Source organism: Engraulis encrasicolus, chromosome 1 (assembly GCF_034702125.1).
Source record: "Engraulis encrasicolus isolate BLACKSEA-1 chromosome 1, IST_EnEncr_1.0, whole genome shotgun sequence".
Classification (NCBI taxonomy): domain Eukaryota; kingdom Metazoa; phylum Chordata; class Actinopteri; order Clupeiformes; family Engraulidae; genus Engraulis; species Engraulis encrasicolus.
The window spans coordinates 59,819,314-59,844,887 of NC_085857.1; the positions used below are offsets into that span (position 1 = coordinate 59,819,314).

At 42.7% G+C, this 25,574-nt stretch overlaps 1 protein-coding gene across 1 annotated transcript; it reads right to left on the reverse strand.

Moving 5' to 3' along the window:
- Nucleotides 1-2,215: 2,215 nt before the first annotated feature.
- On the reverse strand, nt 2,216-20,301 carry LOC134445051 (synaptogyrin-3-like). Its single transcript, XM_063194189.1, has 6 exons — nt 20,045-20,301; nt 13,333-13,386; nt 12,688-12,813; nt 8,182-8,236; nt 5,021-5,166; nt 2,216-2,846 (listed from the first exon to the last, which is right to left on the reverse strand). Exons 1-6 carry the CDS (start codon nt 20,147-20,149, stop codon nt 2,607-2,609), a joined length of 726 nt encoding a protein of 241 aa, XP_063050259.1. The 5' UTR covers nt 20,150-20,301; the 3' UTR covers nt 2,216-2,606.
- Between the last annotated feature and the right edge of the window lie 5,273 nt (nt 20,302-25,574).

Sequence of the window (25,574 nt, forward strand, 5' to 3'; positions counted from 1 at the left end):
GTACTCATCTTTTCAACATGGCATAGTAAGTTTAAAAAAAAAAACTGCCTTAGTTTCCTGCCAACACAAGTAACTTCACGTTTTGGATAATTCCATGTTCCCATTGTTGTGGGAACAGTTTGGCGCACGCCCCTTCCTCCTCCAACATGACTGTGAACCACTGCACTAAGAAAGCCCAACTGGGAAACTCCAACTCCCATTCCCATTGTGACAGCCATAAGACAGCATTTTACTTTGAAACAAAAAACCTTTTCAGGTCACATGATTAAGAAATAAACACAGGAAGCCCTTTTTTCATCGCCTACTTTGGTGTGTGGAGGTCATCGCTCAAGGCCTCCATAAACCAAGGTATTACCAACATTTCAGCCCAAAATATTGTTATAAAAAAATAAAAACACTATCTGTAATATGTAAACTGTTATTTTTCATCATTAAAACAACTTTAGATGCAAAGGTTTTTTTGTAAAATGGTAAAATGTTATGGTTGCCATATGGCAACTTCATGCAGTTATGGAACAACATTTTGGCCATTCACCCCAATCAACCCCATTGGAATGACTTAGAATTAGAGTAGTATGAGGCTATTTTTACAGATATTTCTTATAATTCCTGTGCCAAATGAATAATTTGTACTTATATTTGTAATTTTAGACATGTTTAATGTAAAAATCCATTGTACATGCAAATGGGTGTAAACAACCTTTTCGGAAGCTTTTTTGTAAATGTGTGTACATGTCTATGGGCCGAATTGTTGACCATATTTTGCCATCTTACCAAAAATAATTTCACTAAATACTAAAAATATATATTTTAATTTATGTAATTTAATGAGTTTTAACATTTGGAAAGTAATATATTGGAATTTTTATCAATGAAAAATTCTCTTTTTGAGGAAAAACCTGATTTTTCACAAGATTCCACGACTGCATGAAGTTGCCATATGGCAACCATAAGCTAAAATCTTAATTAAATATATATATATATATATATATATATATTGGGAATCTATTATTTAACTCATTTTAACACTAAAAAAGCACTGAAACATTTTTTACATTGTAAATATAATAATTCATGCAGTAGAGGGTTAAACTAGACACACAGCCAAGCCCCCACACTGGCTACGTTAAAAAACACCTGAAATCACATTTATTTGGTCCTTAACGACTCTGTCCCCCCCAACTCCACTTCTACCCCCACCTCTTCTCCCCTCTGTTCCTTAGCCCCATCTCCTTTTGTAAAGCGACCTTGGGTTTCTTGAAAGGCGCAATATAAATCTTCATTATTAGTTAAAAAAAAAAAAGTCATTATTATTATTATTAGAGCTGAATATTATTCAACATTTAACACATGTATTAATTATTAAAGATGTAACATATTATTGAACAATTATAAAAAGAAGGGATGAAAACAGAAGCTAGGCATTAGACATTTGACATGTGATACAGAGGAACAGCAGCCCAAGACTGCCATATGGCTCACGATGTGGTGTATCCTTCCATCTTGTGGCCAAGAGACGGTACTGCATATTTACAACACTAGGCACAGCAGCATCCATTTAGCACACAGGGAAGTCTTACTTAAAACTCAGACACACAGGCACAGAAAAACACATGGTCTGGTTGAAGACTATAAATAAAATTACATTAATAAGTTAAGTTATGGTTGGACTGTACATTGTATTGAGATAGACACAGACAAACACAGAGTCTGGTTGAATTCTTTAAATAAAATTCAACTAATAAGTGGTGTTATGTTGGATAACATTGACGCACGCACGCACGCACGCACGCACGCACGCACGCACGCACGCACGCACGCACGCACGCACGCACGCACGCACACACACACACACACACACACACACACACACACACACACACACACACACACACACACACACACACAGTCATGATAGTATTCAGAGACCATAGACACAAACACACAGCCAGTCTGTTTGTAGACTTTAATGGGTAGTGATGTAATACTGGAATAAATACAAAGATCTGATTGAATGCAAAATGCTAAATGCAGATACACACACTTACTGAAGTATACAATCACACATACACTCTCTCTCTCTCTCTCTCACACACACACACACACACACACACACACACACACACACACACACACACACACACACACACACACACACACACACACACACACACACACACACACACACGCTCAGTCACTCACTCACACACTCTCTCTCTCTCTCTCTCTCTCTCACACACACACACACACACACCCATACTGCGCGCGTAGGCTATTAGCTTGGCATGTAGCTAGTTCTAGAGAGTCTGTGGTAGCATTTGATTCGTCATAGCAACAACTAAGAAACATCGCAAGGACAAATAAGCAATGCAACCGTGTTCAATAATATGGATACTGGATGTGAGCTAGTATGTACCTGTGTTTATGTGTGTGTGTTGTGTCATAATGTGTGTGTGTATGTGAATGTAATGATGGTGTGTGAGAAAGTTTGGTTTGCATCATTCAGAATGTTTGTTTTATCATTGTGTGTGTGTGTGTGTGTGTGTGTGTGTGTGTGTGTGTGTGTGTGTGTGTGGCTAAATGTCAATGTGTGTGTGTGTGTGTCATCAGAATGCAGGGGCGGGGCCGTGGTAGTCAGGTGGACGTGTCTCGGTGGTCTGGATGACCAATGGAGGCGTCTTGTAGTCGTTGATTGTTAGGGTGGTTTGGCCAATGGGATCGGTGGGGGAGGTGGAGGGCTGCTTGGATTGGCCAGTCCGGTCACTGGGAGGCGGGATCGGGACGCTGAACAGGGATAGGTCAGTTCCCTGCAGGAAGCTCTGGAGGGCCAATAGCGTGAGAGCAGTCTGCCGAGCGACAGGGACACACACACGCAGTTAGGGGGTTAGTGAGTTAGTGCACACACATAGACACACACACCTGCTCCCTCACACACACAGACACACAACTTAGGGCACGTAGAGCGAGCCTTTAGCCCGTGTTGTAGTCGAGTTAGCACAAGTTTGCCAATTCTCCAGTTCCGGCACCATCCTACTGAGCTAAAGGTGTCAGAAGTTGCTGTGAGGTCATAAGTTTGAGCCCCAAGTGGCTCAAGATGACACTGGTGCCATTAGACCTGGATGAGAATGAGGCTCCATTGGTGCCATTAGACTTGTTTGACGATACTTGTCTTGTACATGGATGGCAGTTTATATGTTTTTATAGGGAATGTAATGGATGACAGCGGTTTGATGGTAGAACGTCGGTAGATGAGACAGACAGCTACCAGCAACCTTTTTTTAGTTATTGCCGGAACAATAAGAGGGTTTTGTATAGTAACAAGAGTAATGCTCACTTAGCACGTTTTGGAAAAAGTTACTTTGCAACTGACGGGTTTAGCATTTGAAAGGGACATGCTGTTAACACTGCTAATGCTAAATTAGCATATGTTTTAGAGAGGACACTAATGCTAATAAAGTCATTGCCAAATTAGCATCAGCATTGTTAGAATAACTGCAGACGTTTGGAGAGGGACAGTTATGCTAATAAAGTTAACAGTTAACAAAGTTGTTATTTTTGATGAGAACAAATGTGATGACAACATTAATTTTAGCATAGCTTACTGTATGCTAAGAGAAACAGAGTTGGAATTGCAATGTTACAATGTCTAGCAGACATTACAGGGGTGCGTTTGTCGAATGCATAGTTGTTAGCCAGTTGCAAACAATTCCCTGGTTTGAACCCAGGGTGTGTGTGTGTGTGCGAGCATGCGTGCGTGTGTGTGTGTTTAAACTAGACTGAGGGCAGGTGGTTGTTTGGGCAGTAGTCTCTGTTCCTCCACGAAGGCAATATTTTTAAACCGACTCAGAGTCAACAAGCAGAGATAACCCTACAAGACAGAACACACACACACACACACACACACACACACACACACACACACACACACACACACACACACACACACACACACACACACACACACACACACACACACACACACAGATCAGACAGACCCGACAGAACTTCATATATCTGTACTAACACACACAGATACCATACGGACAGAGAGAAAGAACAAAAATACAAAACACACGACACAAAACATGCATATCAGAAATGTGAAAGAACTGTGTGTGTGTGTGTGTACTGTATGTGTGTGTATAGTGTGTGTATGTGTGTGTATAGTGTGTGTGTGTGTGTGTGTGTGTGTGTGTGTGTGTGTGTGTGTGTGTGTGTGTGTGTGTGTGTCCAGACATTCACTTTTTCACTCACTGGCCACTGTGGCTAGTGGTTTTCCTAAGTCACTAGCCATTCAGCTATTCTATAAGCCACAAATTTGATATTGGTTATTTTTCTTTATCATTACACTTCACATCTAACCCCAGAAGATAAGGTTCTAAGGCAAGACGATGTAGCTTTCTCCATGGAAATAAGTCAAACAAATGGAAACTCTGTAAATGAGCTTTTTCTTCAACTTAAATTCAAACAATTGGCACACAAGGGGAAAACAATGGAATACTTTGATATGTCATACCAAGGAATAAGCTACCTGCCAAATCGACTACTGACACTGAAATGACTACTAGCTACAGCCAGGTTTCACCAGCATTTGGCCGGTTGGCAGGTGCCAGTGTCAAGCCGTGATGTGTGCACGCGTGTGTATCTATATAATGTACTTGTGTGTGTTTATAATGTGTGTGTCTGTATGTGTGTGTGCGTGTGTGCGTGCGTGTGTGTCTGTGTGTGCGTGTGTGTGTGTGTGTGCGTGTGCGTGTGTGTCTGTGTGTGTCTCTGTGTGTGTGTGTCTCTGTGTGTGTGTGTGTGTGTGTGTGTGTGTGTGTGTGTGTGTGTGTGTGTGTGTGTGTGTGTGTGTGTGTGTGTGTGTTACCAACCCATGTCAGTATTGAGAGGAAGCCAAACGCTAAAGCTGCTCTGGCTGCATCTGATGCCTGTGTGTGTGTGTGTGTGTCTGTATGTGTGTGTGCGTGCGTGCGTGCGTGTGTGTCTGTGTGTGCGTGTGTGTGTGTTATATACTAACCCATGTGAGTATGGAAAAGAAGCTGAATGCTATTGCTGCTCTGGCTGCGTCTGATGCCTGAGCCAATGGCAGCTCTTCTGGACTGGTCTGACTCCACTGGCTCGCCAGGAAACAGAAACACACAAACCACAAGAACGCCCACAGACCTGCTTACACACACATGCACACACACGCACACGCACGCACACACACACACACACACACACACACACACACACACACACACACACACACACACACACACACACACACACACACACACACACACACCAAAGAAAGTAGAGTAGAGAAAGATAATTCAAACTCAGCCCATCCAATGCAGAGGAGGGTGCTCAAGTTTGGTCTCCTAAGGGGGCGTTGTCCCCTCCCTCTTCTTATCTTTTTGTGGCGTTTGGTGGCGGCTTGCATAATATGTGCACTACCACCATCTACAGCGCTAAGGGAACTCCATTTATTCTCAACCTCAAGTCTCCACTTAACAACCTTAAGACCACCTGTTGGATTAGATGTGAAATTTCATCAAGGCTGAAATCGGTCAGATTAATCTTGGCAAACGACGCGTCTCTGAAGACACATACAAAGTTACTTTGGGCCAAAACATGATTCCTTCTGTTCTGACAATGCCCCTGAACGCTGAGGACAGTTTTTTTTTTTTTTTTTTTTAAAGAAGGGCAATGCTCCAGCCACTCAGCTTGCCAATCAAGCTATGGATGGAGGACCACCAGATCAATACCCTGACATGGTCAGCCCAAACTCCAGGCCCGAACCCCCTTAAAAACCCCTGGAATGTGATCAAGTGGAAGCTGGATGGTCCTAAACCCATGCTCAGCAACTTGAAATCTTGCACCAGGCCTGGAATAAAGTCATCCAAGAACAATGTGAAAGAATAATGGGACGCATACTAAACCGCATGAAAGCTTTAAGTTTATACATTACTATTATGTTGTTTTTAAGTTAATAGCAACTTGTTTTCTTTGCCTTTTTTGAGATTTGGAAACATTGCAGAAAATCTCAAATGGTCAAAATAACACATAAGATGCAAATAAATGATCTGAATGACAATATTTTCTTTCGAAATTCTGAGAAAATGTTGGTAGTTTATAGAATGAAATAAAAATGTTTTCAGAAAAACCGAACATTTTGAAGCGGTCCCTCAATTTTTGCCAGAGCTGTATTCGAAACCCTTTGAGCGAAAAATAATTGCCCACCCCTGCTATAGCTAAATTTAGACTGTGACTGAGAATGTGTGTGTGTGTATATGTCAGTCCCTCCAGGAAATCGCGATGTTGCGATCGCGTCGTTTTTCGCAACTTCAATGAATTCCTGCGAATTCTGCGCGAGAGCGCAACTTTAACCAATCACCGCGATTTCCCGCAACTTTGAACACTTTGAACCAATCCATGTTGCGCTGACTTCACTGACGTCGACAAACTTCCTTTCAAAAAGGATAATACAATAAAAAAAAAATACAATAAAAAAGTAACCAATCAGTCCCAGCACTTTACTATGCATGTACAAAGTTGTCGGTGAGGGGGAAAAAACTAATAAATACGAATGTAGGAAACGCCATGTTCTCATTGCGCGTCTGCTCGCATGGTCACAGGAGGGAAAATGTATGACTAGTCTGGCATAACCAATAGGCCTACATTTTTAAAATGTGCTAGGCCTACATAAATATATAATTAACACTTCATGACAGTCATCTAGGCTACATTACGCCAAGTATAGGGCTCCTACAACAAGATGTGTGTTTTTTTTCTAAAGCGGTCCACCTGCTGGACCACTTTGGTGTTTGACTTGTGCACATACAGAAGGCAACATTTTCCCTCCTAATTGAGATGCGCAAATGCCTTGTCCACAACAAAGGAGTAATTTCCATCCTTCATTGTGAATGCTGCGTGCGTGCCTGGCCGATATAGTAATCTCTTTCGCGCAAATTGGGCTATGGCTGGATACGAGCACTTGGTGACCGTGTCGTCAAATCACTTTCGTTTAACCTGGCGCGGTCAAACGGGCAAGAAACACTGAACATGAATAAAACCAGAGCAGACACGTTGGAAAGCTGTGGGAGTAAGTTGGAAAACTACTTTCTGTCTCTCCCTCTCCTTCTCTCTTCCTTGCGCGATTGACGGTAGGCTATTGATTGACAGCTGAGAGACCTCCGTTCTGCAGGCGACGTGGTGTTTTATAGATAACAATCTCGTCGTCTTTTATATTCACAAGAGCACCAAAATTAATATAATTTCTGAGCATTATTCAGCAAGCACTCTTCACAACAGGAAATCTGTGAACTCCATCCTCGTTAGCCTACATTGAATGATCATCGTTATTATCAGCCGTTAATTCCGGCTGACGGCGCGGGAGAACAAAAAAAAAAACCTAGGCCTATGCCTTCTTTCGAAAGCGACCCCTCCCTCTGCTTTTATTTGTGTTGCTTTTGACAAGCTTGAAAATTAAACGCAGACACAGGCAGGCTATGTGTAGACAACTCACATTAACCAGGATTTCAGTCACAAGAGTTCACGTCACGCACCCTCTTCAACTGTGGACATGCCCAATTCCGCCCGCCTTATAGTTAATTATGTATCCACTTTTTTAAGTCAGGAATGGATATCGACATGATACGAAGTTTGTATGCTTACAATTTGAAACGGCTATGACATTTAAAACAGAGTCAAACGGCCATAAACAGCATTGTAATGAAGGGTGTCGTAATGGCAGCATGAAAGAGATGGAACTTTTCACTACGACATTCTGGCTAAAAACTCGCCCTGGCCGCTTCCCTGCTTTGCGTAAGGAGCAAAATTATAATATAAAATGGAAATAATATAAAAACACCAGAGGACTGGAATGTGGCAGTGTCCTTTACTTTCAAGCGTGGGGAAACACATTAAAAATCGCAACAAAAATCGCACCTTTCACTTCATGCCGCAACAAAATCGCAACAACACAGTAAGAAGCTCCGAAATTTTTATCGCGATTTTCTGGAAATCCTCGTGCACCATCTGTCAATTCCGACCGCGATTCTTTGAGAAAATGCCCGCGATTTCCTGGTGGGACTGATGTGTGTGTGTGAGAGAGAGAGAGTGTGTGTGTGTGTGTGTGTGTGTGTGTGTGTGTGTGTGTGTATGTGTGTGTGTGTGTGTGTGTGTGTGTTTTACCTGAGAAACAGAGCTCCAGTAGTACAAGTCTTCGTCTGTCACGAACACTGCTGATCTGGAGGAAGAAGAGAACACACACACACACACACACACACACACACACACACACACACACACACACACACACACACACACATTGAAGTGAGAATAGGGTGTGCGTACTGTATAAAGTGCATGTACTATATTTGTGTGTGTGTGTAGTGTGTGTGTGTGTATAGTGTGTGTGTGTGTGAGTGTGTGTGTGTGTGTGCGTACGTGCGTGCATGTATATAATGTGTGTGTGTGTGTGTGTGTGTGTGTGTGTGTGTGTGTGTGTGTGTATGTATAGTGTGTGTGTGTGTGTGTGTGTGTGTGTGTGTGTGTGTGTGTGTGTGTGTGTGTGTGTGTGTGTGTGTGTGTGTGTGTGTGTGTGTGACAGTGTTAATTTCGCAACCCTGACTATGACTAAAATATTTCGTCAAAGCCCTTTTTTTGCTTTTCGTCATTTAGGCTAAGACTAAGACTAAAATTGATTTTCATCATTGTGACTAAGACTAAGACTAAATTTAAAAAAGATGGTGAAACAATAAATTAACACTGGTGTTAAATTAAATAGAGAAAAAGAGAACCAGTGTGTGAAGAAGTTTCATTCTGCACAGTGTGATATACTGTATGTTAAAAAGAAAAGCAGTGTGCGGAGAAGGTTTATTCTGTACAGTCAATGATATATTTTTTTATACCTTTTCACTTCTGCTTTTCAACCTCACTGACAGGCACTTCCACTTTATTTTAATTATTAGTTTATTTTTTATTTTATTTTATTCCCCCCCCTCATTTTTATTTTATTTTCAAACGCATTCTACTTCTTTTTCTTATTTTAAAACATTTATTTGTATTGCACTTTTATTTCTATTTTATTTTTGCATTTTAATTACTCTCCTATTGTTAATTCACTGAAGCTTTGTTATACTTTCCCTACTGTTATGTATTTGTTTTGATTGTAAAGTGTCCTTGGATATTTTGAAAGGCGCTCAAAATAAAGTTTATTATTATTATTATTATTATTATTATTATTATTATTAAATGTTAAAAAGAGAAGCAGTGTGTGGAGAAGTTCTATTATGTACAGTGTTGACTAAAATGACTAAAATTGACAAAGACTAAAATTGATTTTCGTCATTTAGACAAAGACTTAGACTAAATAAAAAAAGCTGACAAAATTAACACTGGTGTGTGTGTGTGTGTGTGTGTATGTGTGTGTGTGTGTGTGTGTGTGTGTGTGTGTGTGTGTGTGTGTGTGTGTGTGTATTACAATGTCCCTTACAAAAATCAAGCAGTGTGTGTCGGCAACAACACCTCGGACACCATCACGCTGAGCACAGGAGCTCCACAAGGGTGTGTGCTCAGCCCTCTCCTCTTCACCCTGCTCACACACGACTGCAAAACAACCCACAGTGCCAACCACCTGGTGAAGTTTGCAGATGACACAACTCTGGTGGGTCTCATCACCAACGGCGACGAGACACACTACAGGATAGAGGTGGACCACCTGCCCACAGGGGTGGATTAATGCACGGGCCTACCGGGCCAGAGGCCCCCAGGTTGCCAGGCCAACTTGGCCCCGCGGCCATGACCCAAACCGGCCTTCAAAACCACCTTTGCAATAATAATCTTTCCAAGGTGCTTCATGTGCCAGCCTATATAGTGTACAATGAACTGGTATAGTCCCATAGGCCAAGCCAGGCCAAGCCAGAGGCCTCAAGGGGCCAGGCCAACTTTGCCAACAATGCTGCCATTGATTGTGGTTGCTACAAAAATGGCTGTGTTGTGTGTAGACCTACCTACTGTTTGGTGGATTCAGCATTCAAAATTACGCTTTTGGGCTTTCAGTCATGACTGATGGGTAGTAATCTCTGAATAGCATCACATGTGTGGCCATGTGACATTTATTTTGTCATCTCAACATCTCAAATCTGAGGGAGTGAGTGAGATGGGATTTACCATTCTTTGCTCTAAAATTGATTAGAATGCATCTAAAAAATGCAACTCAAATTGCCCCCTGCCAAAAGTGTGTTGCCATGCCACTGCGCACACACTATGTATAGTTCTGCCCCACTCTATAACTTGGGAAAACTGGTGTGTATCACACTGTCCAATTGCCTGCTAGCTGTGAGCACTGTGTATAGTTCTCTAAGCATGTCCGATTAGAAGGGTCAAGGTGCGTTTTTGGGGGGTTGGGGGGCCAAGACAGTGTCATTTCTTAATCCGCCCCTGCCTGCCCAAGTGGTGCAGTGACAACAACCTCCTACTGAATGTCAGCAAGACAAAGGAGATTGATGTCAACTTCCAGAGAGGTCACCGCCAACTCCTGCCACTGACCATCGATGGTGCTGCTGTGGAGAGGGTGAGCAGCACAAAATTCCTTGGGGTGCACATCAGTGATGACCTCTCCTGCACCACCAACACTGCATCACTGGCCAAGAAAGCCCAGCAACGCCTCTACTTCCTGCGCAAACTGAGGCATGTCAGTGCCCCACCAGCCATCATGACCACCTTCTACAGAGGAACCATTGAGAGCATCATCACCAGCTGCATCACTGTATGGGGCGGGAGCTGCACTGAGTACAACAAGAAAGCCCTGCAGCGTATAGTGAACTCAGTTGGGCACCTCTCCCCTCCCTGCAAGACAACACCCAGCACACAACCTGATCAGTCTCCTGCCCTCCGGAGAGAGGTACAGGAGCCTCCGGTCCAGAACCACCAGACTGGCCAACAGCTTCATCCACCAGTCCATCAGCAAGCTGAAGTCCCTCCCAGCACGGACTGCTCCAGCCACCAGGCAGACAGGAAGGTAGGACCCTGCAACCAACACCCCCCCCCAAACACACACACACACCGTCTCTCTCTGTCTCTCTCTCTCGCTCTCTCTTTCACACACGCACGCACGCACGCACGCACGCACGCACGCACGCACGCACGCACACACACACACACCTGTGGAACTGCACTATGTGACTGCACCTTCACCTGCACAAGAATTGTCTGGAGCCTTGCAACATTCAACACACACACAATACACCAAACACACGCATATGCTGCTAAAATGCTGTTACTTCACCACTGTACTACAATGGACTATGCTGGACTGCACTGTGTTGTCCAACATAGCCTTGACTTATTTTGTATTTTACTATTATTATTATCATTATTATACTATTATTATACGTATTACTATGTCTTCTATTCTTTTCCTCATATGTTAAATGTTCAATGTTAAATTACTATTTATTACTCTATTACTTATTGTTACTAGTTCATCACTGGTCCATCACTGTCACGCACCAATGCTAAATGCTCTGTTATTATTTATTACTTCATCACTTAACTGTTATTGGTCCATCACTGTTACTTGTCCTGTCTTTGATATCAGTCTGTAAATGTCAGTCATGTGTATGTCTATGTCCTTCATGGTATAGAGAGAGAAACGTTATTTCAATTTCCTTGTATGACCTGTGAATATGAAGAAACTGACGATAAAAATTGACTTGACTTGTATATCCTTTGTTTTATCAATTTTTGGGGGGTTTTACTATGAACCATCGTCACAAACCGTACACAAAAAAAAAATGAAAACCATGAAAAACAATGGTTAATTGTGGGCTTCATGGTTACCAAAAAGAAATCACGAAAACTTGTGGGCAGCCATGGTGTAATGGTTAGGGACATGGACAGAAGATCACAGAGTTACAGGTTCGAATCCCACCCTTACCTCTCCCTACACCTCCATCCATGGCTGAAGTTTCCTAGAACAAGGCTTCTAACCCCACAATGCTCCAAGGACTGTCACCAATATGCATGTTGGATAAAAAAGCATCGGCTAAGTGTAATTTAATGAACAACTATAAACTGTGGTAAAACCATGGTTAATTTTCGTAAGGGTATAGTTAAACCATAATCAAACCATGATTGAACCATAGAAAAAAACCTGTGCCAAACCATGAACACCATGATTTACCATGGTCGATTTTCGTAAGGTGTGTTTGTGTGTGTGTGTGTGTGTGTGTGTGTGTGTGTGTATGTACTGTATTTAATGTGTGTGTGTGTGTGTGTGTGTGTGTGTGTGTGTGTGTGTGTGTGTGTGTGTGTGTGTGTGTGTGTGAGTGTGTGGTGTTACGATAGGAGAGGTCAGGGAAAGGTCAGTGCACTTAGTGCACGACTATATGAGTCATCTCACTGAGCCCCAGGTGAGGAACAGCATTAGTTTGGTCTGGGACCGCCCATATCTCTGCTACGCTATTGCAAACCACATAGTTGGAGAAGTAACCAGGCAGGTAGGGTGATAACAGGTTAATCCATGTAACAGTATATATTATAATGTGTGTGTATGTGTATAATGTGTGTGTGTGTGTGTGTGTAGTATATGTGTATAATGTGTGTGTGTGTGTGTGTGTGTGTGTGTGTGTAGTGTGTGGTATATGTGAAAAATGTGTGTGTGTGTGTGTGTGTGTGTGTGTGTGTGTGTGTCACCTGTGGGAAGAGGACGTCCATCAGCAGTAGAGCCACGCTGGCCAGGAATGCCACAGTTGCTATGACGACTCCATAGTTACAGGCGTCATAGTTCTTATTGAAGACACAGTGGAGACGCTCGCTACCCTGGTTATCACACATACACAAGTTAGTTGGCCATTCATAGTCTTTTAGCCCATTGACACCCATTATAAGATGTGACTATTGAACTACAAATGGCAGCATTAGCAGTGTAGGTGCTCGGTGCCCTGGTTAACACGCATACATAAGCTAGTCATTTGTAGCATTTTACCCCATTGAAACCCATTATAAGATGTGAGTTAGAGCCTGTAACTCCATAGTTACAGGCACTGTAGTTCTTATTGAAGACGCAGTGGAAGCGCTTGCTACCCTGGGTAACACATATACATAAGTTAGCCATTTGTAGTCTTTTATCCCATTGAAACCCATTGTAAGATGTGACTATTGAACTACAAATGGAGTCCGTAGTTACAGGCGTTGACGCAGTGGAGACGATCGCTACCCTGGGTAACACACATACATATTTAGTTCAATAGCCACGTCTTATACTGGGTTTCAATGGGAGAAAAGACTACAAATGGCTCCCTGAAGTACAAACAAATGTACTACAAATGGCAACCTTACCTGGTTCACGTAGCCCTCGTTGATTATGGACGCGAACACCACCATTGAAAACACCTACACACACACACACACACACACACACACACACACACACACACACACACACACACACACACACACACACACACACACACACACACACACACACACACACACACACACAGCAGTATTAGCAGGGGAATCGCTTGCTACCCTGATTCATGTGCAAATCATTACATTATTACATTACACTCAGCTGACACTTTAATTCAAAGTGACATACAGTTATTTACAGGATATTAGTTACTGTCCCTGGAGAAATGTGGGGTTAGGTGCCATGGATGGAGGCCTTAAATTGTGCATGCAACCGCTTGCGACTGAGTGAACATTCTTGCTTCAGGACAACCGGAGCACTTTGCACGATACTGGAAGTATCATCTAGGGGAAAACTGGGCTCTCATTAATGTTTTGGAGGGAGCCCAAGGGAGAGAGGCCTAGCCAGGGCAGACAATGGGAGTTTCCAGGTGGGCTTTCAACTTACAGCATAGTAGAGAGAGAGAGAGAGAGAGAGACGTAGAGGTAGAACAGAAGACTACACCGCATTCCACATTATTACGCAAATTACATTTTTCGCTGTTACCCCAAATAATCAATATAAATGACAGTCATCATAATTTTCAAGTCATCAGCCATTAGAGTACAATTAAAAAGTTTTTGAAATAACCTTCCAATGATAACGGTATTTTTTTAAATAATAAAAACTTGAAATGCCCAAAATGCTAATACTGTGGAATACGGTGCAGAGGTGACCCTGCCCCCCTTTTCACGGCACTCTGTGGCAGCCACTTCTTGGAGGTAGACCTAAGACATGGAAATGAATGGAGAAGGGGGCTCACCTCTGTCAAAAAATGGCTTAATAATGTGAAAATGTCCATCAACACATTCAAGGACAATAGTGGAAGTGTGCTAAATATCTGCACAATTAATACTATTAATACGATAATGTATTTTATCGAGTAGATATTTAGCCTGTCATTTCAAATCTGGTCTTTGGTTAATGTGTTAATTCATATTCACACAGTTGTAGTCAACTTTTGACAGAGATGGGCGTGTTCTCCATTGATTCGCATTGACTGAGGGCACCTACACAACCCGCACAAGATGGGAGGGTGCATGTTCCAGTGCTGTCGCAAATTGCTGCGTTACCACTAGGTCTAATGTTCTACCTCTATGGAGAGAGGCCTAGCCAGGCTGCCACCCTGACTTGCTTAAATAGGAAAATGGGCAGATGGAGTCCAGGAGTGCATTCCAATATGCGACCTTGCGTCCTCCACTTGTGCTTGTGGCCTCGCCCCGCCTCCTGGCCCCTCCTCTGTGGAGAAAACTTTCTTAAATGTTGGATGTTCCCCATTGGTGGGAGGACTTAACAAACAGTCTACCTCTCCACATCCACCAACTCAGCAGGAGTATTCACTAGTGATGGTTGACAATAGACCTGATATGAGCCACTAGTGATGGCTGACAATAGACCTGATTAATATCCCCCCCCCACTGATGGTTGTCAATACGGACTGATATTATTATAGGAATTTCCTGCATAACCATATTAGAAATAGTGTTGTACAGGTGCCATTATTCTAAAGGCCTTTGTATACCCTACGGAACCGGGTAAAATTCGTCTTTCGGTTCCGGGGGTCGTTTCATCCGTCAGTTTGTCCGTTGGTCAAGTGCTCAGCAATCCGGTGACTACGGATGAAACGGAGCAATATCAGAGGAATCCGTGGGGGGCAGTATAATGAAAAAGACACCAATTCACAAAAAAAGGTTCTTGTGTCAGCAACACGCTAGGATTGCCAACCAATTACGTCACGAGTATTGGGATTCCCCCTTTACGTCACTAATGCATCGTTCCTTCGTTTAAAAAGTTGTCTGGAGTCTTCATGGCCCAGATAGGCACTAAAATGGAGGTATCGTATCGGCGAGTACCAACAAATAGGGCACAGATAACTTACCGTTTACCGATGCTTGTATGACACTTGAACGTAGCCTTAATTGAACTTGACTCTTGAATGCAAATTAAAACAATTAATTATGACTAGGCATACATTTGTTAACTGCCAAACCAAAAGCTCTTTCACCCAGCTTCGATTCATCAAGTGCATGCGGCCTCTCTCTCTCTCTCTCTCTCTCGTTCTGGCTTGCAGAGTGGCATCGTTATCCGCCAATATTTTTCATTTCATTTAACTTTATATTTTATATTTTGATACATACACTGTCATTAAAATCATAATCACTCATTTAAAAAACAACACACTGTCTACTTCTGTCTCTCCATATTAGAATGCACTTACAGACTGATCATGTCTTTATAAGTAGGCAAACCAACAAAACCAGCAAGGGATCAAATATTTTCCTACCATGGTACATAGTCAGAGCAGTAGGCCTAATAGCCACTGTTGATAACTACATTATACATGCTTAGAGTATCCAGTAGCTGGTGCAAATACTGAGAGCCAAGCACATGACAGTGCCAGTATAGACAGTGCAGAATGATGGTTATAGTACCCAGCCAGTGTCTGAAGGTTACAGATCAAGTCAAGTCAAGTGTAGGCCTATGTTTATAGGCCCAGTCAAAAATTTAGGTAACAGGGTTAGCACGTTTGAAATTGTGTTTGACAAGTCTCCAATGTGCAGTTAAACTAAAAACATATATGCCTAAGACAGACATTGACAGCAGCAAAAGTACAATCAGTGGTAGGCCTAATGTACTCCTGTTGTACATGATTCTTGTCGCTGACTGCGACGGTACGGACAACACATTTAACAAATAGCCTAATGCATATCGCTATAGGGAGCTGACGAGGCCGCAGCCGCACAGGGCGCCACCAACTTAAGATGTGTGTAGTATAAAGATTTCTACTATTGTACATGGTTAAGAGTTTCTAACAGACAGTGCAGTCTGATAGTTATGGTGCGTTCCCCAGGGTTGGGAGATGGGATGTTTCTGACCTCCCACTTGCTGAAATGCATTGGAACGCCTGTTAAAGCGGAATGTTCAAGTCGCGAGCTGGGGCAAAAGCGAAGCAAACCGACTTCGCCCCATTGACTATCGTGATGTCATCACAGCAATGGCAGCGCACAGTGTTATGTTGCACATCACCATTCTATGGACAAATAAAGTTGATTCTGACAGGTTAACGGTTGCAAAGCAGCCTGTTAACTTTTCTAAGGTGTAGTTATATTGACATTGCGTCTTTCAAAGATGAAATGCGGCTAAATGAAAATAACGCATGATGTTGTTTACATTGCTGACATCTTTGAGAAGTGGATATGTACATTTGGCACTCCATGTTTGTAGTTTGTTTGACTTGCTGGTTGGAACGCTTTCAAGTGGGAGGTAGCTGCCTCCTTGTTGCCTACTAGGAAGCTCCTACCTCTGGGGAATGCACCATTAGAGTTCAGTAGCCAGTGTCTGATGTCGGATGTTTGAGTTCAGTAGGCAGTAAGAGCTGATCTATTTGGCCGTTTTGATAAAACACAATAGCCTACCCGGAAATGCATACAACCACATGTGCGCTCGCTCGCTCGCCCTCCCCCCCCCTCTCTCACACACACAAACACCTCATTATTTATTAATGGCAGCAGTATTACTCTTCTCTCTCATTTCTTTCTCTTACGTTACATCCTCTATCCTTCTCTCCATTCCCTGCCTTTCTCCCCACTCACTCACCTACTCATTACATCCCTTCTCCATCCTCTCTCCTCCTTTATATCCGCCATCCCTCTTTCTCTCCCTCTCCATTCCCTAACTCTCCTCCTATTTCTTTCTCTACCCCCTCTCCTTTACATCCCCCTCTCTCCACTCCCTAACTCTTCTATATCTTTCTTTACCCCTCTCTCCACTCCCTAACTAATATCTCATTCTTTACCCCCTCTCGCCAACATCACATCCATCCAGGCCCGGATTAAGGTGGGTCTGGGCCCCGGGGCAAGGAGATTGCAAGATTGCCCATGGGCCCCGGGGCGCCAGCCCCACTCGCCCGGTCGGTAATACGGCCCTGCATCCATCCCTCCTTTCTCACTCTGACTGTATCCATCACTCTCGTCCTATCATTCCCTCTACCCATCCACTCCCTCTCCCCTCATGCACTCCGTCTACCATCTCTCTCTCTCTCTCTCTCTCTCTCTCTCTCTCTCTCTCTCTCTCTCTCTCTCTCATTAGTGCATCCTCGCTAAATTCTATTTTGGCTTGTGTCTCCCTCCCTCGCGCTAAGGTGTTACATCATGTGCGCATGAGCGAGATGCTTTTGGAGATGTGGCACGTGCCCCGTGATGCAGCGGAAATAAGCAAATACAATAAATACAAATAAATAAATATAGGCCTACGGAGTAGGAGAGATCCCCCCCTCTGCACACACAACATAAAAAAGAAAAAGAAAAAAAGCTGCGAATGAGAGCGAGACTGTTAATATCGCGACGCAGTTCAGGTGTCGCATCCTTAAAGAAGAAATGAAACGAATATTCATCTATTATTCACATTAAATATTGGGCCTATTTCTAAAACATCAATCCAACTTTAAATAATTTTTCCGGACATAACTTGTTGAAACGGCAACTTAAAACCGTGCCTTTGGTGCGACAATATTTACAGGGGCGTGACGTCATGCGGTTGACACCCTCTTTTTGCGAGTATGGTTGGCTGCGGAAATATCATACATTTTGAAGGACCCATATCTCATAAAGGAACCAACATTAAGATACAAATATCGACATGTCGAAAGAACACACCTCTAACATTATGTGACAAAAACTCACGTTGAATATAAGCCTCACAAATAAGCCGAGTAGACTTTTCTTTGATGATGCACCACCATATGCCATATGGGTTGGAAAGATATGCCATATTCGGCACAGGATCGACGGGCACAAAACAGCACCGCGCTCCTACTAGGCTACACGAAGGCTACACGCTGATCATTATTAAGATATTATCAATCATATGACACTATTAGTGTAGGCTGTATGTGCTGTGGTAAACTGGAAAATATGGGAGCATATTAGGGTGCCAGCCAGCTGCCGGTTTCTCAGATCATGTGACATTCCGCGCTGTCTTTGACAGGTTGAAACCGAAGTGGCACTTTGAAAGCCAGCTTTAAAATCTTATTAAACAATGGCGTTATCTCAATTATTATGCCGACAACTTATCGATCAACCAGCGCGCGGCATACTTGTTTTTTTGTTTATGGCAACGTGACAAGGGGGGGACGATGCTTTGGGCTGCTGCACTCTGTCTTTGACATGTTGAAACCTAGCGAAATTGCACTATCAGCTACTTTAAAAACGTATGCTTAAGTAGCTCAATAGCATGGTTTTAATGTAATCTTAATAAACAATGGCGTTATACCCATCATTATGCGACAATTTGGAAGTCGGTAGGTATATTTTGACACAGATGTTCGTGCTTAGGGGCTGTTGTTGCATAACACAAGAACTGCACGAGCCCGGCCATGGATAGAGTCATAACTACACAACACAGATGTTCGTGCTCGGATGCTGGGGCGATTTCGTTGCATTTAAAGCAATAACTCCACGACCGACGGCCATGGAGTCGTAACGAAACACCTCGACCCGCAGCGCATTGACCGAGGACCCTTAGTACTAGGGTGCTACTGCTACAATGGCAGAGATGAATAGCATCTTTAGCATGCTGCTATCCTGCTAAGTGGCTGTCGGCCAGACTCACCCGTGGTCGCACTCGAGCTAGAGATATCCGTCAGCACACCTGCTATCCATAGACACTGCTTGTGGTAGCCTAGGAGTGTATTTCCAACCATGTCCACGGTCTCCAGATTTTTTAAGGTAAACAACAGGAGGGGTGGAAAACGCCCGGAGCACAACATTGATCTAGGTCACTTCAAAAGCCGATGCCTCCTACACGATCAGCGTTGTTTTGCCTTCTCCTTGTCAGCAACAGTTCCAGTAATTTTGACTTAAAGACACTTGTGCAGAGAGATGCCTTCAGTGAAGCTTGTACTTGTTGCAACCTGTACCATTTGGACCGCCACGAACACAATATTTTCCACTGTGCTTTGATTTACTAGCCATATACGCCGCCATTGACTACTATAACTTTGTGGGTTCGGAGTTGGACTGTGTCAACCTTATGACGTCACGCATAAGACAATAAATTCGCACTACTGGACAAAATATTGCTCCTTTTGAGCACGTTTTAACATGATTTCCCGGATATGTTATTACACACACACAATATCTTGTTTTAATCGCAAAGCTTGGAACTTTTGTAATATGCAGCACAAACTGTAAAATTCCAACAATTAATATTCGTTTCATTTCTTCTTTAAGTATTCTGCTCTTATGAAGCTGTAGCCCAGCGATTTGACGCCTTAAAAACACTGCCACCGATAGAGATAGCAGCGGGTGTGGTGATCCTCTTCTGATTTTGTCGCCACACCTCACGCCTTGTCATAGTGAGAAACAAACTCTACAGCAGCTTTCGTTTTAAGACACGGCCATTGTACATCCCGCCTGCATGGACTCACCTCTCCTCTCCCTGCCAAATGTCCCCAATACACACACGGGAGGCGCCGATATTATAGCCTTGCTCTAGCTCACACACACACCATCACCTTTGTGTCGCTGGTCCGCATCCATAGCCTCCATTCCTCTCTCTCTCACACACACACAGATGGGCGAGATAAATCCCTTTCCTTACCCATGACAGGACTCTCAGGATGGTTCTGGGTTCCTTGATGAAGCTGACTGGGTCCAATGCAGCTCCAGCCAGACCTGCTCCAAACGAACCTGGTTTACCCGCCATAGCTGTCAGCCAACCTCGGTGCCTTTAGCTCGTATACCCCTCTCTCTCGTGTGCGTGTGTGTGACAGTTGTGCGGCTTATTTAGTTTCCATACTCGCTGGAGGAGAGGCGCTCGAGCTATACCCACAGCTGACGGTCTTGTCTGCTGGCGACCTCCGCTGGCGTCAAGAGCTCTAACAGTTCTACCTCACGAGATAGCGGGGGTGCGCAACGGGGACAGTAGGACTGCGCGCGCAGGGTGGCACTGTAGGCCTATGGATTTTAAATAAATAAATAAATAAATAAATAAATAAATAAATAAATAAATACCGACTCATTATATCTCTCTTCTGTTGACCCCTGCTACTCTGTCTGTTCTCAAAAATAGAGTAATAAACCAGTAGCCTACAGTGACTCTTTCCAATATCATATATTTTTTAAAAGTCTTTGTGTATTTATTGAACCAATATGTTAATATCTTAAAGGTGCAATGTGTAAGATGGTGGCCAAATTTAATGGTGGTGGTAAGTATTCATGAAAAAGGTAGCATTTGGGCAGCTTGAATTCTGGAAATAAACTAGCCTACTAAAAATATTACACAGTGTGGCTGGGAACAAGGGCAGTGGTTTCCAAGAATCAAAAAGATTTTTAAAAAAGGTGCCGATGTCCAAATATGTATAGCCCTATCCAGTTGGGGCCAGAAATATTGGACAGCAACACAATTATCATCAATTTGCCACCCTATAGGCCTACCCAACCACAATGGATTTCAAATAAAACAAACTGTGCATTAACTGTAGACTCTCAGTGTTAATGTGAGGGTATTAACATCCAAATCGCATAAAGCGTCTCTGCACATTTGTGATCACCAAATATAGGACCTTTTAAGACCTCTGATGATAAAAAATAAGACCACCGGCCGGGGTGAGGCGCCATAATATTGCTAATGTTATTACATTGCCATAATGAAATGTAGGCCTGATACATAATATATAATTATATGACCACTGTGCTTGTATAGTGTGGCCTAGGGTAAACACATAGGCCTAGTGTAAGGAGTAGCAAGTAAGAACTGATCTGTAGGCCTATGATATACACTTGACAATGGGAATTTAATTGAGGGTCCCACACGTTTTAATTAAATGGCCAATAAAAAATCTGATCAATGTTCATCAAAAGTCTAAATGTAGAAATTAAAAATGGCTCAACAATTCCCCATTTCTGATGGATAAATAGTTGAATGCACTTTATTATAGGAGAGAGAACACCTGGTGCGAAAAGGGTTAAATGTACGACTGCTCTGGATGACTTTTCTGAAGAGACGGTCTATTATGAATTAGCTCGTTAGAATTAAAAGAAACTTTGGTTTCTCCTCCTGCTTGGAAGTGATTTCCAGCATGTCCACTTACGACCATCTAGCGTCTTTACGGTCAATAGCCTTTACTCTCACTAAATGCTTGTGTTGCGATCGCGCATTTGCGACTCACTGAGATATGCTCATGTCAGACCAGGCGCGGAGTGGCCATCGGGAGATCGGGGACTTGTCCCGGTGGGCCGCGGCCGCGAAATGAATTACAACGGCCGCACCATGTTCGCAGCCGGCCCCAATGTAAATTCATTCTATTGTTTACAGCCAGCTCCAATGTATTTTAAGACTGCTAACCACGTTTCATATCTTACCATTCGCATGCAAGTGACTCACCAGTATATATACCCGACCGCAATACCTCAGTGACGGTGTCAAACAGTAAATTGGCCACACCCCTTCTCTACTGATAATGTTCATACACCGTAGATCGCGGAAGTTTACTAGATCTTAGTAACATAGTTTCGTTTTCAGTATTTCAAGAACCTGTGCTATTTAGATTGGTTACCAAGGGATGGAAATATTTGTAAGTTGTGATTTATTTTCCGATTTCCACATGACTGTTACAGTTTACAGTCTGCCACTCCAGATTCACTTGTTCTGTGGTTATTGACTTGGGTTACGAACAGACTGCACCAAGTGGTAAGGAAGTGAACTGCAGCTAAGCAGGAAAACACGTTGTAGATGTTTTGATGGCATTGGTTTGTTAGAACTAGCGGTATATCTCCTTACAGTCGAAATAATGTTATATCGTACATATTTATATGTGGCACATTTAGGATGTAGCCTATGTAATGTCTGAAGAAATGGAACAAAATAATTACCACACAAGAAGATTCTGATGTGAGCAGTGCTGGGTGTAGCCTAAACTGTGGATTAAAATGTAATTGCAAGAAACAAAGACATTTGCTGCGACGAAGACAGCGTTTTAAGGTAGGCCTACACCGTTTGGTTATTAATTTTGTTGACTTATGGTTGTGCTTTGAAGTAGCCTAGGTTTGGCTTAGTTGCTGGTGGGTTTATTGCACAATGTAGACAGACTTTTTGTAAGCTAGCCTACTCTTCTAAAAATCCCCACTCTCAAAACTTTGTGCCCGTGCTCATCCTGTCTTCCTTAAATGATATTTCAATAGGCCTACAAACTGTCAAAATGACAGTGGAGTGCACATTTTCATGGAACAGTAGCGTGATGTAGCCTAACCTGCAATGTTCTGGTGAATGCTTTGGACTGTGATGATGGCTGTGTATTTCATCAAGTGTAGGCTACAATTCTCCACTTCAGGTTGATATTTTGACAACACTAATGTCCACATGCAGTAGGCCTACGACTGCAGATGTCGTGGTTTTTGTCTTTTTGGTTAGGGAACCATGTTGTTCACGTTTTTTTTTTTTTTGGTGTTGGTGGGGGGGTAAAAAGGGCCGCTAAGGGAAAAATTCTCCCGGTGGGAAAACTCTTCCCACTCCGCCCGTGTGTCAGACGGTAAACGTGTAGAGTGGTCGTCCCGCTTAATAAAAAAGTTTCGCAAACTGAATTCATTTCGACTTGTGTCTGGCATTCTGAGAACAACTGTCAGGTTTAGGTCAAATCGCCGTAGGGCTAGAGCTGTCCGTTCTAGATATCTAGACTAGTAGCCTGGCTCTGCTGTGGGCACTTTGATGTCCCTGCTGCGCAGATCCTCTCTAAAGGAGCCGCCGCCCTTTTTAACAGTCAATGGTAGATTCATTCTTTCTCTCTCTCTCTCTGTATTTTCCTGTACAAATTATAACGCTGATCATTTTGAAATTTCAGTATCTTATGACTGCAAATGCTTCCTAAAATATTCGACACACTTAACAAATATTGCAGTGATTTGTTTTCATCACAACAATTATTTTTCAAGCTGAGATGCATTTTGGAAAAAAGGAGATGAGCTCTGGTCTAATGTGCCATCTGTCTTAAGAAACTCCCAAGATTTTTTTCATCATTATTTCGCTAGCATGCATATTCTGAATGAGCCATTTTGATAAAGATTTATTTAGATCAATTTCATTATTACAGTGAGATTATCTAGATTTAAAAAAAAATCTATGCCCACCTCTACCTTATAAATATTTTTTTGTTTTATTATTATTATTTTTATTTTATTATTACATTTTTTATTTTATTTATAGCTTACTGCCCTCATGCTGCAAAAATGTTTTATTATGCTGCTAAAATTGTTTTACTGTTTTGATTAACATTTTTGTTAGACGCTGTACAGCACTTTGGTCAGATTACACTGTTTGTAAATGTGCTTTATGAATAAAAAGATTAACTTAACGTAGTTTACAACTGAGCTGAAGACCATGAAGAGTCATTTCTGAATGAAGCAACATTCCACCATGCTAATGCGTTTGAATAACACACCGTCTTGAACCATCTATTGCACTTTGAATGTTAATTTATAATCCACAATGCCTGGTGACAGGTAAGAGTTGGGGTGGTTTGGGTATGGATACAATTTTGCCATTTCTCTTGCTTGTTTCGCTGTTGTTTAAAGACAGGTTACGGACTGGACATGTGACAAAACTGCTTTTCTGTGGCGGTGTACAGTATGACCTAACATGCAAATACATAAAGGAATGAATGAGCCAATCAATTGTTTTACTATATTCTACTTTCTTTGGAAGGGGGCTGTACATACACTCACATTGATAAATGACCCCCCAAATAAAGACTGGGCGCAAACTAGGGCTGTCCACGACCAAGGATTTTGTTGGTCGACCAAAGGTCGTCATTTACTCCGACTAATCTATTAATCCCCCCCCCCCAAAAAAAAACTATATATTTTTTTTAACATCCCATCCCATTTTGACCCAGATAGCCCTACTAGGTATAATGTAATGATTATTCGAAGTTCGAATTCACATAGTTTTAGCCTATGAAACACAAATAACAAATGAATTAAAACTAATATTCGGTGATGGAAACAAACTGCACATGGTAGAGAAGCCACTCGCTGCCTGAAAGCAGAAGTGTAGCCCAACTGGAGGGCAGAATCAATATCCCTCCGTTGTCGTCATACCTACTATTTGGACATTTGTTGCAGCGTTACTGTATAGTTGTTCACTGAAATGTCCATCAAACACTTAGTGTCTGTTTATGGTCTTAAATGATATGCAGCGTTTCCCCCTTTTAAATGACCCACGCTTGTTTTGTTTATCGCTGGACTGGAGTCTTGACAAGAGTTGCCGTTCAGGGCAGCAAACAGAATTCTGATAAGTTGTCGGTGAATGACTTAGGGTTACAACGTACACACACCCCAAAATATGTTCATATCTGGTGGTGTTTCTTTGGATGTTGGCCAGCACGGAGTAAAATTGTACAGCCAAGTGATAAAAGTGGAAGCTAACGAAGTGCGAGTTAGCACCATGACGTTGCAACATAGCATTTTGGAGCTTCAGATTATGCGCTGACGCGTCTTCAGTCTTCACACTTTTTACACAGTCTGCAATAAACGGATAATTATGCGAAACGAGACCGATGTATGCGGCTCCCTGGAGTTTTGTCAACCAATGGAATGAACGAGTCGAGTGAGGTATTGTAGTAAACGGTGCCGGTAGAACTAGTGTCTGTGTACGCGTGCGTGTATATGAGAGAGGAAGGGAGAAGAGAGCAGCATCTGCCGTGGTGGTGAACTTACATAATTAAATGCACCTGTCGCTCGAATTCGCGTGGCTCTTCTCGCCCGACGTTAGTGACCATTGGCTGACAAGCAATCTGTATCCTTTTAAAAAAGGATCCCATGTTTTAGAGCTCCTTCCAGACATGGCCAAGATAAAAAGCCTTCTATCCTTGTCAAACAAATCAACAACACGTCTTCCTTTGTCACGCCCTTCAAGTAAAGAGTCCTGAAAGCCCTTAGACGAGACGCTGTTTTTTTTTCCCTCCGCTGCGACCAATCGACCAATGGGATTCAGTCGACTAGAATTTGTTTTGGTCGACCAACGATTAGTCGATTATTTGCGGACAGCCCTAGCGCACACACACCTCAGACCATCAGTGACCCCCCCCCCACACACACACACACACACGCACACAATAAAGCGTGTGACTGCTGAG